The sequence below is a fragment of the Leptidea sinapis genome, chromosome 32 (assembly GCF_905404315.1).
Source record: "Leptidea sinapis chromosome 32, ilLepSina1.1, whole genome shotgun sequence".
Classification (NCBI taxonomy): Eukaryota; Metazoa; Arthropoda; class Insecta; order Lepidoptera; family Pieridae; genus Leptidea; species Leptidea sinapis.
The window spans coordinates 9,893,970-9,912,716 of NC_066296.1; the positions used below are offsets into that span (position 1 = coordinate 9,893,970).

The following is an 18,747-nucleotide window of genomic DNA, read 5'->3' on the forward strand; positions in this document are numbered from 1 at the left end:
TCTCATTTTCAAAACCCCATTCACAGGATTGCTATTTTTTTTCGGGTTCAAAACAATTAATCCACGTTTCGTCTCCTGTGGCAGTGTCATAAACAGCATAAGAATGTACGTGGTCATACTTCATTACCATCTGTGAGCATCATTCCACGCGAGCCCGCTTCTGCTCCGTTGTCAATTCAGGGATCCAACGACAACAAGCTTTCCGAACTTCCAATTCTTCGTGTAAAATTTTCTGAATTTGGCTCATACCAATCCCCAATAGTCCGCGAATTATCTCATAGGTAATCCGCGGGTTTTCTTCAAGTAGCCACATTATTTTCGTTGACGGCAGTTGAAGGCCGCCCTTCACGAAATTCGACATGTAAAGAAACCCGACCTCTCACAAATTCAGCAAACCATTGCCTCACGGTGCTCAAGCAAGGTGCTTCTCTCTCAAAAGCATTTTGAAGTTGAGCGGCATAGTCTAGCGGAGAGAGAGAACTTTTGAAATCATAAAATATCATCGCTCTAAAATTTTTTCGCCTTAATTTTATTTTCGTTACGTACGTAGAACTTTGATGTGTAATAAAAAACAATTGACAAAAAATTTCCCGCCAGTTGTTTTTTTATTACTAAGAGTCTTGCAACGTTTCAAAAAATATAGGTAACATTCGAAATTCAAATAGATCCGATTAGCTAGAAGTGCAAAATTTTACGGCCTTACAAATAAACTTTGTATAAAGTTATAACTGATGATAAAAAAAGAAAATGCAAAATGTTTACATTATCGTTGACGACACTGTCAATACAATGATAATTCTGAAGTTTTCGTAATGACAAGCTGCCTTGCAAATAAACGCGGGAAACGTTATACGTCCAACCATTCGTAAGCAAAATGTCTATTTGTAAACATTTTACATATTCTAGGTTTATGCTATTTGTAAGTCCGTTAGTGTGCCCCATGTATATAGTGTTTCTAAGTGAATTTTTTAGTATTAATAAATGTATTTTTAGGTAATATTATTAAGTAACTACGGTAATTGCTATAATTGTTATAATTTTCACAATTTCAGCTCATTTCTGTGTATCGTAAATACAAGAAACGAAATGAGAAACGAGCCGATAAACTGGACTACTTCTATAACAACCTCGGAATGCTGGGTCAGATCTTTCTGTATCTAGTACCAGGCTTCCTGTTCTTCATCTTCCTACCGGCCTGTATTTTCGTCGTGTTTGAGGGTTGGGATTTTGTTGCAGGAGTATATTATGCATTTGTTACACTTACTACCATTGGATTTGGTGACTTGGTTGCAGGTACGTTGGTTTCCTTTTTTACATACATTATTTCCTATGGTATATAGTTATGGGGCAGTACAGCCGATATTAGAACCATCTTTGTGCTGCAGAGGAGAGCTGTTCCCGCTATTTATAACCTTTTAAAGAAATAAACATTTTGGCTGTTGCTTCTCAATATATTCTTGATAATATTATATATGTTTATAAGCACATTGAGGAATTTGCTAGAAACTGTGACATTCATAATGTTAACGCGAGGAACAAACGTAAACTTGTTATGCCTACTACTTGGTTAAGTCGAGTTAGTAAGTCTTATTGGGCGATGTATATGCTTCTACAATATGATCCCAGAAAATGTACAAAACTAATTTGTTACGAAATTTAAAAGAATTATTAAAAAACGTTTGTGTGGGAAAGGTTACTATAGCATAAATGATTTTCTTAATGACACCACAGACTGGTAATGAAGCGAACACCCTCAGGCTCTTAAATTATAAATATTTATTGTCCGATATCACATTGTAATCCATATTTTTATATAAAAAACAAGCCTGCTGACTTTCTTGCGCCCGTTCTTCTCAGGTCTGAGGCAGTCTATTTTGAATGGGTGGTAGTTTTTGACGTTCAAAAAGTGATTTTGAATCCTATTTTGAATACAAATATTTGAATTTAAATTACGGAATAGTAGAATGATGTTCGCGTGATGGTTGGTAATCACCGAGTACCATGCTCACTCGCATACCAAAAGAACAAGAAAGTACTGCAGGCCTCTAACATGCACTAGTTTATTATACCTGTTTTATATAGATTTTTTTTGTTTATGAAAATAAGGGACGAAACGAGCACAACGTTCAGCTGATGGTAATTGATACCCATTTCAACGCAGTGCCGCTCAGGATTCTTGAAAAATCCAAATAATCTGAGTGGCACTACAATTGCGCTGGTCACCTTGAGATATAAGATGTTAAGTCTCATTTGCCCAGTAATTTCACTAGCCTTCAGACCGAAACACAGTAATATTACACATTACTGCATCGCGGCAGAAACAGCCGCCGTTGTGGTACCTATAATCTAGCCGGCTTTATTGCAAATGGGCCTCCCACTGGGCATGGGCAATTGGAAATACCGCGGAAGGAAGCTCGATCCAGGGTTTTGTTGTTGCACATTGTACTAATTTAATTGACAGCAACACTGTAGATGAACGCCTCATATAAAAGTTAAAAGTGTAACCTATGGAGTATAATATATAAGTGACATTATTATATTATTGAGATTGACATTCTTCGGCGACAGAGTCCGAATAAAAAAGCTCTGTGGAACACTACCCGTGTTAGAAATGCTGCGACATCTCAACAAAATGCCAAGTTCAAAGTTTAGTAGATCCTAGACAATACCAGTACTTCTATGTTGGATATACACATATTTGAACCACAGTTCGATTTAAAGAATTCATTTTACCACTGTACTATTAAGTTTTTAACTAACAGAATCATTAAAAATATCATATTCATTGCAGGAACTATCAACAACGGTTTTAAATACGGCTTTTTTCTTACGTACCAGATATTCTTGATTGTATGGATTACATTTGGTCTTGGATATATTGTGATGTTACTAGGATTTATCACCAGTGGAATGAGGTCCGAAAAAGTACATAGACTAGAACAAAAGTTTGCTTACCAGCTAAAATCGACGCAAAGTAAAATACTACAGGGATTTACCCGAGACGTAGCGGTTATAAGGAAAATAATAAATGAAGCCAATCTAATAAAATTGAAGGTAAGTGCACATTTTTTGACCGTCATAAATAAATAAGGCTAAAAATTGTATCGGGTAATATGTATGTAGACCCAAGAGTCTAGATAGTACTAACAGTCAGCAAAAGCCGTCTAGAATTTATTGGAAACCTGTTATTCACATTTTCGTTTAAATCATGAATGTTCAAGGATTGAAAATACCTACTGTTAAATAACACCACAAAAAAACTTCATCAAAAGCAATTGTTCACAGTGGCATGAAGGCGAATCATTGTATGTTCATTTAATCAAAATATAAGTTTTCATTTGTAAAATACAGACTTCGTAGGTAACTTATTTTTTAGAGTTGCCTTCGTTTACTAATAATTAACCAGTCTATTATAGATTACTATATTGTGTCTGAGTCAATAATATTTTATTTTTCTAAATCGGCTTAACTCACGGTTTGTCGGAGTCTCAAATAGACTGGACATCACCGCGAACTCACTACACTCACCCTGATGGAAGGACCTCCGAATGGTCCGAAACTATTCGGCACCAACTCCGACAAACCGTGAGTAAAGGCGTTTTAGACAAATAAAGTTTATGGTGTCTCACGAAAGTTTTATTAATTTAATTAGGTCAATAATAATTAACTGTTATATTTATTTAATATTTCATATAGACAAATGACTTATCTTCAGAATATCCTTATGAATTTAATGCTAAACCAGAATTCATCTAATTACAGCCAGTATACGTCGAATCCAAACCACACATTCATCGAAGTGTTAGTTGTCCAACCTTCACATATGATGTTGAGCCCAGAGGACCTATATACAAACGAAAAAGAGCTAATTCGGAAAATATCCAACTTTCTGCGAAGGATATGCTACGAATTCAATCAGATACCGATTTACTCGGAATCGACAAAGAAAAAACATTCACGGCGTCTGCAATAATCAAACCAGCTGAATTATTAGCAAGAGTTGTAAATGTTTTAGGGGGTTTTCAACCTCCAGACTCCAGGCAAGGTATAAATATATTTGATGATGAACATATTTTAGCAAGTGAAAGTCCTCCCTTCTTTAGCATTGGTCATGATATTATTGCACCAAAAAGGACAAGAGCTTTGAGTGTCGCTGTACCAAATTATATGAAAGAACCTGTGCCCGAATATGATCACGATTATACTTGGTCTAACGGAGATACAGCAGAAAAATATAGAAAAGAAGCAAATATTCGAAGTGGTAAATTGTCGTTACCCACAAGTATGCCACAAGCTACTGAAGATGCGCAACCAAAGAGTCTATTAGAAAGATTGTTTAGAAAAAAAAGTTCAAGTGAAAGTCCAACTGAATATATCAAAAGTACAATGAAAGGTCGCGGAAGTAGTGGTCAAATACCAACAGATCAATCAAATGAAAAAGTTAGAAGATCAAGTATTTTTCCTACTTTTGGTTTTGGAGGTGAGCAGAAAAAAGAGATTGATTCTTCTAAAGAACGAACAAGTCATAGAAGATTCAGTATTTTCCCTACATTTGATTTTTCGGAAGATGAAGATACTGCAACAGTTAAGGAGTATCAGCAGAGACCAAAGAGACATAGTATATTTCCTACTTTTGATTTTAGTGCAGACACAAATGATGACGTAAAGGCATATAGGGAAAGAACAAGACGGGGGCGACACAGCATCTTTCCTACTTTTGATTTTAGTGATCACAATACAAGTAACGATGAGGAAACAATGGATGAGGATGAAATAAGCAGATATCAAAATAGAACACGCCGAGGACGTACAAGTTTATTCCCAACATTTGGCAAGTCTAAGAAAAGCGATGATGACACACTGCCAGAGAGTTCTGATGAATTAGTTAACTATAAAGAAAAAACAAAGCATGGCCGGAGTAGTTTATTACCAACCTTTGGCAAAAGCCGCAAGGTTAGTTCACCTGAAGAGAGTTGTAGTGATTTAGAACGAAGTATAAAGCAATATCAAAATCAAACACGGCGTGGACGGAGCAGTTGTTTTGCTGGGGATGCAACGAGCTTTAGAAATGATGATAGTTCAATATCTAATGACATAGAAAATTATATAAATAGAACACACCGTGGGCGTAAAAGTCTTTTTGATCCTGATGTCAATATCAGTACGCTACCAGAATCAGAACAAGTAGAAGTTTTGGAGAATACAAGTGTTGCTGATTTGTTACGTGCCTTAGCTGTGTTAGAGACGGCTAATGCTCAGACTATGGACGACAGCCCCAATTACGGCGGCACTTCAGTCCGTCGCGGGTCCTTACGACCGGATCTTCCAACTATACCGAGTCATATGGATGATCAAATGGGACCAAGACGTCGCAGGGTATCTGCGCGGCTCGCAGCTCCTCAATTCACCCCCACATTGGCGACTGTTGTTGCTGGAGCAGAATTACAAATCACTGCAGCTTCGCAAAGAGAGAACAGAATGACCATGTTATCTCAGCCACCACCTCCTTACACTGAATCTGAAGATTATAAGCCACGGGTTCGACGTTATTCACCAGCTCCTATGCCTGCTTCGAGTGAGGCACGATCAGCCGCACCCGTCGCCAGACTATTTTCTAGAAGTCGTAAAGACAGTTCACAAGAAGATACTTCTAGACGCAGTAGTTTAACAGATATTGTAATAGACAATAATAAAGATAAAACGTAGTGCCTAGAAACTATTAAAAGTAATAAGCCGTCCATTAAATATATATGCCGGTCAGTGCCAGTAATTGTAGTAGTGATGAAGGTTCTTACTAAATTGTGACAAACTCGCGTAACTATAAATAATTAAATCGGTGCGCATAGTGCATGTAATATAAATTCTTAAAAAATTGTTTATATCTTCACGGTTCCTTATTTATTTACTGTGTGTGTAGATTGGAACATCTAGTGTAGATACTGGTAACTTTAATTAGTTCTTTAAGTATTGTTGCTGCATCAACCTGCTGCACTAAAGTTTTGTAAATTTTTGAAGCTAAAGTTGTGGTAAATAGTTATTATGTTGAACTTTGATATTCAATTCTTAAATTGTTTTATCTAAATAAGCTTATTATTCTTTCTGTTAGTCTTCGATACTATTCTTCATTAGAAAAGAATCGACGTTGGTTATCGATTAGTGGCTCACCACACAGGTCCTTCCTTTGCGCATCGATGACAATGTAGTTATATTCGAATATTTAACATTGCTTTTTTTTAATAGTTACTATTTATTTGAAAACTGTTAAATATTAGGTACTTATAAACATTCCACTACTTATTAGGGAACAGAAAAAAAACTAGGTGATTGTAATATGTGATATGTTTTATTTAGTACCTCAGCATAATTAAAGACACAATATTATGTACTTTTAGTACTTAAATTATATCAATGTATCTAGTCGTTACACTAATATAGTGTACTTAACATAAAATAAATATTACAATATTAAATTATTAAGGCGTTTTTGTGGACTTGTACAAATCTTGTCAGTACAATTATATAATTATGGATTACGTAATTTATAATATAATTTTTTATTAATTCATAAGAGTAGAACATATCAATAAAATATTTTAAAAATATTTCTCATGTTATCATTTAGATTTTCTCTTTAAAAAAGATCGTCTAGAATAGTATAATAAATAAAGAAATACAATAAGTACGCCTCAATCACATCACAAAGTTTGAATTATTTTTGTTAATACAATATGCAGTTTTATTCACAAAATTCATATCATCAAATTTAAACATTTACTATTATATTACGTATGAGTATTCTCAAAACTTAACGATACTAAACAGTACAGTTTTACACCTAATATGTACATCTATACATCTTTATCAATATTTACACTTCTTTGACTTCATCGGTTATATGGAATCGGTACAATGCAACAAGCTGAATTCAAACTCAATCAAAGGCCCGTGTAACCTTTGCCAATACAAACTTATTATCAAGTAGCTAAACTATCCCTTCTAACGTTCTTGTCTAGGTTTAAATTAGAGTAACATCGATCAATATTACCGTTATCGTCTTTGATGAGAGATTCAAAGATAGAAATTAAGTTATTAAGCCCGATGAGGTAGCCATCTTCGTGATTCCCGACTTTCCAAGCTGAATTATGATCAATATTGACATCTTCTGGAACCGGAACTGTTTTAGCGAAGTCAATCATCCAAATGGAAGACTTCTTCTTATCGTGAACGAAGAGAAGAGAACTTCCAATGAGCTCGTGGGTTTTGAAGAATTGTGACTCCATCAATGTTGCCCGAATGTTTTTCAATCTCTCGAGGTAGTTGGGCTGAAATTAATAATCGGGAATAAGAATCAAGTATAATATATATATAGTCCTTAAAACAAACATTTTTGAAAATCTTCTTAAAATACTTCTACAAATTCTACGATTCCAATTTTTTGACATGCTTATCATCATTTTTAATCTAAATTATGACAGTTTTGATAACACGATTACGAAAAAAAAATTTCGATAGATTTATTTTTTGAAAAATAGGCTTTTTATTAGAATTATTTTATATTAACATAAAACTATGATAGCTATCTACACAAAACTTATTTTATTCGATAGTTTATTATTATTTATAAATTTTCTTCGTTGGTTTTATCAATACGCTTTGTGAATTATTTTATATCAATAAACCAAACGCGACGCCTTGGTTGCATGGTCGCTCATGCATGTTACCTATTATTGTTATTTTATAACTGTATCTACTAAATTAAGAAGACAAAATTTTAAAACAACCTATTCGATCATTTTCTTACTTCTCAATATTTAATTGTTTTGCATAATGATATTCTTAGGAAGCAAACATTTTCTAAAACTTTTGTAATATTGTTTTTTTAAACTTACCAAAGAATTAGGAAAATTATTAGTGAAATCTTTGAATGCTTCAAGTATTTGTTCTCTCGTTTTTGTTGTTTTAAAATCTTTTGAACTGGTGCCATCTGCTTTTTTAACTCCGTCTATTCTGAAGCCGAGCGTCGCTGTAGAACTGATCGTCTCTCTCCATATCATATATCTGGGTTTCGTTACGCCTTTACTTCTGTGTTCTTCTTCTGATGGCGCTTTGGGATCAATTTGAATCATTTTCTCATACATGTCCTGAAACGTATAATTATTTATTATTATATAACATAACATTTTTAAACAATGACAGATCTCTATTACTCATTAATATCTGCGATAAGTAATTGGTTAATGTTTTTATAATCTTAAGAAACTACCATAATAACTATTTGTACCTATTCTCATTTTGATTTTTAGAAAAATGGACTTCTTTGTAAAGAACAATCAAAAGGTTGTGTATATTTGAAAATACCTGTACGATAGAGATTTTTTGTAAAGCAGCTATTTTAAGAAACAGTATTTTTTTATCATACATTTAGGGCTATATTTCACTGGGACACCATGGTGTTGCAACCAGTCACGCCACCGTGGTGTCTGTAAGCTGCCAAGACAACTTATAGACTTTAGAGTCATGACGCGTCCGAGCTGGTTGCGCCACCAAATTATTTGCATATATGCATCTCTATAGACCTGTATACATTTTGATGGGTGCGGCACTCACCACGGAGCCCCCGGGCCCCGGTTCGATCCTCGCCCGTCACGTACCAATGTGATTTAGGTTTTCGAATTCAAAATAACACATATGTACATACATTTGTTCAATGTGTTATACTAGATTGACATCGGTCATGTGATTCCTCTGGTCTTATGGGCTGCGGTGATCACTTACCATCAAATCTATAAAAATATACAGTAGAATCTCGTTAAGTAGAACCTCGATAAGTTGAAAACCTCCAAATCTTGAAAAAAATTTGGTTCCCTTCCCTTCAAACACCAAAACCTCCATTACTCTAAATCTCAAGCCATTTTGGTACATATTTTCCCTTCATAACTCGAAAAATAAAATTTTGAAAACATATTTAATGAATCTCAACCTCTTTATGTCGAATCAAGATCCAACTTAGTCGAAATTCTCTACAAGTCGAAAACCTATAACTCGAATTTTTTGACGTCTCCATTGATGTTCGGCTTATAGAGGTTCTACTGTATATAATTTGTAAAAACAACTGTATCCTAAAAATTCAAATCAAAACGAACCTTTTATATACTAATAAGAAATTAATTATCTAAACAAGATACCAAGTATTAGAGAAAAGTGTTGAGTATTGGTAATTAGAAGTTTGGCAAAAGATTTTGAAGTACAACTATAGATATAAGATGAAATCCTTGTAATAGTTATATATATTATCACGTGTTGAAACATTTGTTTATACAATGTTATGTCTATTTAAAGCTATCAAGACGCAACACTGACAAAGGTCACAAAGATGTAAACAAACTGAGTAAGTACCGCAAATAAACATTAATTTATTTCTATTTTTATTGCAAATAATTATGACGCCGATATAATCTTACAGGAAGCATTACTGGTATTCAGTAAGATATTAATAAAACGAATAATAAATCTATTTCAATATATATTGATCAAGCAAGCTGAGATAATTAATTTATGTTCTATGTGATAAAGTTATCATATTATGTACAAGCGAACTCATTGTTAAACTAAACACAAACAGATTCAAGTACATCTAAGCGATTATTGGTAATGGGCACGGTAAATAGGTCGACGGATGATGGATGTTGGGGCAGTAAAGTCCTCGAATGGCGACTCATGGTAGGCCCCCCACAAGACGGACCGACGATCTGGTCAAGATCACCGGAATAGGTTGGATGACGGCATCGCAGGACCGATCGTCATGGCGATCTTTGGGGGAGGTTTTGTCTAACAGTGGACGTCTCCCTAAGATGATGATGATGAAGATGATCATTGTGTTACCTAGATCTAAACTATCTATAACTAGTTTTTTTTATATGAGAGGGGGCAAACGGGCAAGAGCCTCACGGGATGGGGAGAGGTGAGGCAACCGCCCATGGACATCCGCAACAACAGGTGTGTCAAGAAATGCGTTGCCGGCCTTTAAGGCGCGAGTATGATTTTTTCTTGAAGGTCCCTAAGTCGTATCTGTTCGGGAAGACCGCTGCCGGTAGTTGATTCCACAAAGTGGCTGTACGAGACAAAAAATTTCGAACAAAACGCGCGGTTGTGGAATGCCAGACGTCTACGTGATGCGGATGGTACTTTGCACGTAATGTTCGGTGGTGGAATTCGGCCGCTGGAATCAACCCGAACAACTCCTCTGAGCACTCCCTGTGATAAATGCGGTAGAAGATGCAGAGAGAACCCACATCTCTAAGCAATGCTAGAGAATCAAGCCGATCGGAGATGACTTGATCGTCGATGATTCGAGCCGCTCTTCGTTGTATGCGGTCAAATGGAAGAAGCTGGTACTGGGGAGCATCCGCCCAGAGGTGAGAGCAGTACTCCATGTGAGGCCGAATTTTTGCCTTATATAGTTGGAGGCGGTGGCTTATAGTGAAGTACTGTCTCGCCTTACTGAGTACACCAAGCTTTTTATAGGCCAGTTTGGCCTTCTCTTCCATGTGACCACAGAACTGAACGTCGCTCGATATATCGACGCCAAGTATGCCAATACAGGCTGTGGCAGTTAGAGGAGTGGTCTCGAATCGAGGGGATACGACAAAGGGAGACTTTTTAGTGGTGAACGCACAAACTTGTGTCTTCTTGGGGTTGAATTGGACTAAATTTTGTCGGCCCCATTCCGAGACTTTGCAAGGCATAGTCTCGATTTCAGACACAAGTTTGTTCCGGTTCTCGTTGACGCTATCCCGGGACATGTTGGCACGGCCGGTGTAGGAAGCATACCCTGTGCTGTCGTCCGCATAGCAATGAATATTGCTGATTTGCAGCATATCATTGATATGCAGAAGAAACAGCGTAGTGGATAGCATGCAGCCTTGCGGGACACCAGCGTTTATGGGTATTAAGTCGGAGCATGCACCGTTGATAACAACCTTGATGCTCCGATCAGCCAAAAAGCTAGTGACCCATTTGCACAACTTCTCGGGAAGCCCATAGGATTGCATCATCATAGTTGCGTTACTATAGCGTCTCGCATATACGGGACTTTCACCGTATTTCAACATTCCGTTCCGTCCCATATTTTTCCCATTTTTCTACAATTTCCAGAAAATAATAAATTACAAATTGATCACATATTACCGGACTGTCGTCCCTACGCAATTATTATACTAAGTCTACCTATTATTTATACATAAATATATTTTAAGCGTGAAAGAATAAATTGCTTTCTGTGATGTGCGTTCATTAGAATATGAGCAATGGAATTTGATGACAGAATATATTTAAGAGAATTTGTTACTTTTAAATGATATTTCATATCTTCAGGAGTTATATATAAAAAAATGTGCGTCATCCGGACGGTTGCATTCGTTGGTGAGCGCTGGTGCGTATCCCAAGAGGCGTGGATTTGAACTCCGCATCGTCTATAAGGTGCTTTGGAAAGTTTTTGCGTGTTTGCTATCTCTCTTTACCTGGTATTGAAGTTAAATGGATTTCCATATAGTTAATCCACGCCCGTACCGTTTCGATCTATTTTTAATCATTAAGAACTTGTATAACTTGAATGCAATTTACTTACTTTTCTAAGTTTAGTTTTCTCCTTGGCCTTGGCGAGCTCTTCCTCTAAATAAGTCCTGACTCCAATCTTACAATCCATCACGCAAGGGCTATCGAAGTCACTCAATAAGTCTTGCAGTTGTAAATATACTAAAGGTGTTTGTTAAGGATCTCAAAAGTAACGTTACAAACTAACATTATATTTCTTATTAATATTATATTATTATAAAATGACACCACAGAGCCACGTACATACCAATGTGTTTATGGTTTTCAAATTCATATGTAGGTTTATTTAACGTAATTCGTTATTTTTTACTTCTTCATAAGTACGGCAAGGCTCTTGTGATACCTTTGGTGTTGCCAGAGAGTATGGGCCCCTATATCCCAGTGGTTAGTGACCCTGCCTAGTATGATAGAGGTCCCGGGTTCGAATCCCGGTAAATGCAAATATTTATATGATGAATATGAATGTTTGTTTCCGAGTCATGGATGTATTTTGATGATGGATATTGTACTAAATATATCGTTGTCTTGTGCCCATAGTTCAGGCTAATGCCTAGTTTGGGACAGTAGAAGTAGATCACTTAGAATAAGCTTACGCTTTTAAACGAGTCGACGGATTCAATTCAAATTTCACCAACACAAACTAAACTGTTATATCCTAAACGCGTTTAAATGCAGACCGCCGAAATTTTGACGTTCAACATATTATGTATTTGATCACATTTAAGAGCCGTCAATGTTGTTATTGTAACAAAAAGATTGAGATGTAACAATTTTGAATTTGTTCATACTTATCGATGACATCTATGACAGTTATTTGATACATTCTATTGTTAATGACAAATATACTCAGTTTACGTCATCACGCTAAAAACGTATTGGTGAAATCGCTTTGTTTTTAATCGAGATCAAGACTGGCATTTGATCACGTTTACGTGAAAAAGTTTTATTTAACTCAGTTTGGTGAAAACTGGGCTAGGACTCCAATAGATGAAATGGAAATGGGCGGGGCATGTAGGAAGACTGACAGACTAGTGCTGGACCATAAGTATACACGGTGGAGAAGGCCAAGAGCCTCAGTGAAAGACCGCTGACAAGATGGACAGACAACATCATAAAAACGGCTGGGATAAACTTGGTTGCATGCCCAGGACATATCGCTGGAGCTGTTTGGAAGATGCCTTCACCCGCGGAGGGGTTATTACAAGCTTAGGTATCTAAAAATACGATATGATTAGTAATACATTATTTTGTGTATTGTAAGAAATATATAATGTATATATTGAATATTTAATTATATATGTTAACTCTTATCAATATCTTGATTTCGAAATGAATTTATATTTACTTGTGCATGGCGTGGCAATTGTAATTTAACATATTTCATAAAAAGGATACATTCTCCGTCATCGCAAGTCACTTGGCCTTTATATTCAGGTACGAAGGGTCTGAGGATGTCCTTCATCAGGAGCTGAAATAAAAGAAAAATTACGTTATTTTTTTTAAATGAAAATAAGGGACGAGACGAGCAGGACATTCAGCTGATGGTGATTGATACGTTACATCGATTACAATGCAGTGCCGCTCAGGATTCTTGAAAAACCCAAAAATTCTGAGCGACACTTCAATTGCGCTCGTCACCTTGAGACATAAGATGTTACGTCTCATTTGCCCAGCAATTTCACTAGCTACGGCGCCCTTCAGACCGAAACACAGTATTATATGAATAGACGTAAATTATATTTTATACTCTCATAGAAGAGCATCTATGGTGGTATAATATACAATTTTAAAACAGCTATAGCTCTTATTAAACAATAATTCAAAATTATCTTAATTTTGTTTGATATACTCGTAATTTCATAAATAAGATATTCACACATCAAGAGTTAACGAATTGTGGCAAACATTTTATCGCAAAACAAAATATTTTATAATATAAGTTACAAAATTTTCCTTTCATTATTTAATGACATGACAGTATGTTGATTTGCTAAACAATAATTTGTAACTTTTGTTTGAACACTTACGGCCATTCCCAATATTCAGTCTATCTTCGGTTGTGGCCTACTTGAGATAAAAAATCGTAACCATCGTTAAATTTTCTGTCCCAATAAACTTTTTGACAGTAACTCATCTTATCCGTACACGCTGTTTGTCAATGGGACGACGTATAGCTAGCTTACCATGGATAGAAGTTTGTATGGAAATTGCAACAGTGAACTGGCGATAAGAATGACTTATCGGGTATATTGGGACAGCTTCAGATTATTGACAACTAATTACTGACAGTAGAAGGTAGTAATTTATCTCTATTATTAGATAGTATATTGGGAACGGCCGTTACGCTGATGATACTAACATTTCCAGAGTTCAACGTATTCCTAACTAGGCTTTTCAATCTGTAGTAACAAACTAATCGGAATTGGTGGTAATAAAACATAAGGAAATAATCTCAATCATATGGTAGTATGGATACTTCGAAAAAAGGTATTAAAAAATGTAATGTTTTTAACAATTTTTAACTGCTGTGTGGAAGTCCCATTACTAATAAAGTCAAAACCGCTGTTGCTAAGCTGCGTTATATTTTACAAATTTATTTAATCTACTAGACGATAGCCCCTAATCAATACTTCGGACATTGAACCCATCATAATAAAATAAAATATTATAATGTATAATTGAATGACGCACTTAAACCAACAAATTGACGTCAATCCGTTGAGAAACATTCCTTACGATGCGAAATGTGTTGTTTCGAAACTAAAATTCAGAATTTTCTTTGAAACAATACAATCTTTCTGCCTTCTATTTAAAAAAATACATCTTTTTTCCACTATCCACGTTTTGTGCAACAGATAATATCTCCATAATATTATTCTGAATTGATTCCTTATCTAAAGGTAATAATATCCACAGTGTTGGAGATTTGAGGATGTTATTATTGTTATACTTAAATTTGTTATTTATTAAAACTCGTTAATCAAAGAAAATACTAAGTACTCCGTTATTTTAAAATTAGCAAGAACTGTATTATCAGCCAACATTACCGAACACATTTTGGGCAAAAAAAAAACAATGTGAAAAATAATTAAACGTGATTTTATAACCAACCAAATTAATGCCCCTCCCCGCGCTAGTCACTCCCCGCTATCGATAAGATTCCTGCATTAATATGTTTTATTTATAAAATAATTTTAACGCAGTATTGTTTAAAACGTCTTTTTTGAGTCCAAAAAAAAGGCTGCTTATTTATTATCTTTTAACTATTCACAGCCCATTTTTTGAATGATTATAATGGTGACAGTCACAGAGGACCACTGCACATACGATATTATACTGTAACTCAAATTAATTTCCCCAATTTTTGAATTATTGTGAGCTGATGCTGGTGGCGGGGAAGAACACCATTCTTGTTCATCCTGACTAATTATAAAAAAATAAAACCGAAAAAAATACCGGATCACAAAAGGATTCTTGATATATTTACTGACGATATAATATGACGTGATTCTATTGCGTCGTATGAGATCATAGTTTTATAAACGTCAATATTGAATCTAGGACACGCCTACAAATTCTAAAATATATGTTAAAAATCGGTTTTCAATATTCACGTAAGCAGCGTGGCTATGAGGAAAAGCTTTAATCAGCTGATTCCGTAAAAACCCAATTGAGATAAGCTCGTTAGGTTACAAGACACATTCATGGTTTTACATACTTAAAGGAACCAATTATTATAATTAAGGTGAAATACGAAATCAATAATTCATGTACGCAATGGTTTTTTTCGAACCTGATTTCTGATTTAAATGCTATCCAAATACTTTTTATGTAATGTAAAATACAACGTAAAATTTAAAAAAAAAATTAGAATGACTTTCGATTGTATTCTTTTCTTCCAACCGTGGCTTCTGTGGAAGAAACACCACAAATTAGCCAGTGCAGGATGTCGTTAAAATTAAACTTAAACTGACTGAAGATTCTAGAAGAGTAGAAACTACTTACTGTAGCGGTTTCGTTCACTGATCTGGGTAGCTGAGTGTACAAGGAACTGCCATACAATAAATAAAATACAAATATTGTTTCTGTTGTCACAAAATTAGTTCTGTTATATTTTCATTGGTATTTATGTTAAAAATAATATTCTGATTGCATCCGGTCACCTGATATTAGTTATCAAGCGTTGCCAGCCTTTTGGAAAAGTGTACGCGCTTTTTTTGGAGGTTCCCATGTTGTATTGTCCTGGATACAACCCACAAACACGGACTAATAAAAAATAAGGACTCCGTGTTACCTTACATAACAGTGTAGCACCAAAACAAGCCGATTACCGTGTAAATACATAGTCCCACGCACACACTTACACTACTACAGGCCGATAGGCGGTCATTATGAGAATTGTAATCGTCTGTGACAGATCAGTTTGCGTCTCAATAAAATATTTTAAAAATGCCGTCGTGCGTTGTGAAAAAGTGTAAAAACGAAACTTTAAAGTATTTATGGCCATATATGAGGTAGAAAAAATTGTGTAACTAGTATCCCCCGTAACCGCACACACACAAGCATAACGGTGCTTCACTTGCTAATATCACGGCGCGGAGTCCTTCTATTTTTACTGGTCCGTGCGCGCAAATACGCTTTTTGCTCATACCGGGCAGAAAGTTCCTGGAAAACCACACTCTGAGGATGATATCCAAATAGTTGGCGTGTCGAGCATACCGTTGACAAAATTGATTCATAACCCACTTTCTCTCTCAGAATAATTTCAGCAAATTAAATGGAAATTATAAATTATGCTAAGCTTACACTCGGCTAAGTTTAATGTTAGTAAAGTCTAAACTTTAAGTACGATCTATAGTGTATAGATGTCAGCCTTAGACGAAGATAAAATACTTATTCAGCATTATTACTTCGCACAGTCTATTAGTTTGAAACAAATATTTTAAATTAGTTTTTACCTGGAAACACCTTTCCTCTTGTGGGCTCAACTTTTTCAATATCGTTCCCTGGTCTGGCCCAGCTTTAAAGTTCCCCTGGTGACCAGCAAGCTGGATCCAAGGGTATCTTTGCTTCTTATATGTTTGGAAAAACGGTGTCCATTGCACAATGTTTCGTAGTTTCCGCCATCTTTCTGATTGCTGTAAACATTTAATTTTCATTATCAAAATGTATCTTAGTAAGATGAAATATTACAGTAATTTTTGTATTGCTAAATATTTTGTTTATTAAAAAACATTTTTCTTAGGACTTAATTATGAAACCGAGACAAACAATGAAGGTAAACTAGTTAAAATAACTGATAGATAAAATTTTTTCATATTTTATGAGAATAAACTGAATAATTAGTTTAATTTCCTATTTAGCGAATTTGCTAGAAACTGCGAGAATCGCAATGTTAACACTCCTAGTGTTACCAACAAACTTGTTATGCTTACTACTCGTTTAAGTCGAATTAGGTTTGTTGGGCGATGTATATGCTTTTAGGACAAGATCCCAAAAAAATTACAATGCCAATGTGTTACAAAATTCAAAAGCTATTTAATAATAAATTTTATTGCACGATATAATATTGAATCGATATTTTATGAAAAAAAAGAAGCCTTGCGCCCGTTTTTCTCAGAGGCACACTTTTTTAAGTCGATGGTAATTTTTGACGTTCAATAAGTGATTTCAAATCTCATTTTGAATAAAAATTGAATTTTAATTTATTTGTCGTAGATTTCACAAATTTTGGGTAGATTCTGTCCGATATCTTATTTATAAACATCAATGAAGTTATGTATAGAATTTCCTTGATAAACATGCTCAAGTTATAAATATAATATGTCAAAATTATACTAATGAAACTGAAAACTACCATTAAATATAGTAATATAAATATAGTATTATCATTTTGTGAAGATTTTTTAATGTCAACAGATGACGTAATGGGCAAGACAAAAAATGTGTGATGTGATGAGAAAGTCAAAGTTGGAAAAGCTTAATACATGTTAGATTCGAGAATCACGAGCGTTTGATTTAAATCAGATTAGAGATGTACTGAAAATGGCTCAAGACTAGAGTACCAAGAATAATTAATTGAAACATTTCAACAATTTAATTCTACTGCAGTATGCTATACGGCTTGCTATAGGTATATAAATTTAACAGTTTACTTGGACGTGTCATAAGTTAGTGAGAGATTTTTGTACAAACACAAGATTCTTTCAACAACATAAGTCGATAAATCTAACTCTAGTATAGAGCGCAGTGTGGATATCATTTAAGAAATTGACTAACAAGTGTCAAAACATAACAACAGGTATCCCAATGTTTTAAGTTTTCTTTACTGTGAATTCCTTCAATATTTGTCTCTAAACAATTCGACACGTGTTTCCTCTACACGAGGCATCCTTAGGACATGTTGACTCGCCAAACTCAAGCACGAGACAGATAATTATGGATTTTCGCAAAGTAACGCCTACTTCAATAAAATAACAACAGGTTACTATGGAAACCAAGACGTTAGCAATACAGCCCTTTGTATTCATAATATTTTATTATCCAACTAGCTGACCCGGCAAACGTTGTTTTGCCATATGAATTGTATTGATCTTGTGCTTGCTAGTTGATAAGAGATGGCGCTAGTTGTATTCATTAGTTACAATCACACTTCTTTTATATTTTGTATAATTGACACTATAGTCCTATAAATTATAGCCTATTTGTTATTCTGGTGTGTAAACTATACTATTGTAAAGTTTCATCAAAATCTATTCAGTAGATTTTGCGTTAAAGAAGTTCAAACATACATCCAGACATACAAACTTTCACATTTATAATATTAGTAGGATTAATAATTTTCTATGAGATACATTTCTGACGCACAGTTTGATAGTTCTACTGTGTCATTATTTCATTGCAGGAACAACGAAAAATGAAATAGTTATTGTAATGATAGAGTTTCTACGAATTTCGTAAATAAGAAAAAATATTTAAAACTTTGTGTATAATGTGCATGTTTAGACGAAGTAAAGCGCACCGGTCAGGCACTAGTTATTTATAAAATATTAATTTTGTAGCTTTTTTTGTTTTGCTATGCCAAAGAAGTATAATTACTTATTGAGTACATTACACGCACACTTTTTTAGTTTA

General features: G+C 34.8%; 2 protein-coding genes across 4 annotated transcripts in view; one reads left to right on the forward strand and one right to left on the reverse strand.

The window, feature by feature from the left end:
* Positions 1-6,306, forward strand: part of LOC126974262 (uncharacterized) — a 36,707-nt gene extending 30,401 nt beyond the window's left edge. Inside the window, exons 4-6 of the mRNA XM_050821716.1 lie at positions 1,053-1,293; positions 2,792-3,054; positions 3,763-6,306. Coding sequence (XP_050677673.1) covers positions 1,053-1,293; positions 2,792-3,054; positions 3,763-5,706 — 2,448 coding nt within the window. The 3' untranslated portion in view covers positions 5,707-6,306. The remainder of the gene's footprint in view (positions 1-1,052; positions 1,294-2,791; positions 3,055-3,762) is intronic.
* An 18-nt stretch (positions 6,307-6,324) lies between these two features.
* Positions 6,325-18,747, reverse strand: part of LOC126974275 (inositol-trisphosphate 3-kinase A) — a 119,727-nt gene continuing 107,304 nt past the window's right edge. For all 3 annotated transcript variants that reach the window (XM_050821735.1, XM_050821736.1, XM_050821737.1), the window contains 5 exons: positions 16,572-16,751; positions 13,009-13,081; positions 11,627-11,754; positions 7,890-8,141; positions 6,325-7,322 (listed from right to left, as the gene is read on the reverse strand). In XM_050821735.1, the coding sequence (XP_050677692.1) occupies positions 6,975-7,322; positions 7,890-8,141; positions 11,627-11,754; positions 13,009-13,081; positions 16,572-16,751 (981 nt within the window). In that variant the 3' untranslated portion in view covers positions 6,325-6,974. The remainder of the gene's footprint in view (positions 7,323-7,889; positions 8,142-11,626; positions 11,755-13,008; positions 13,082-16,571; positions 16,752-18,747) is intronic.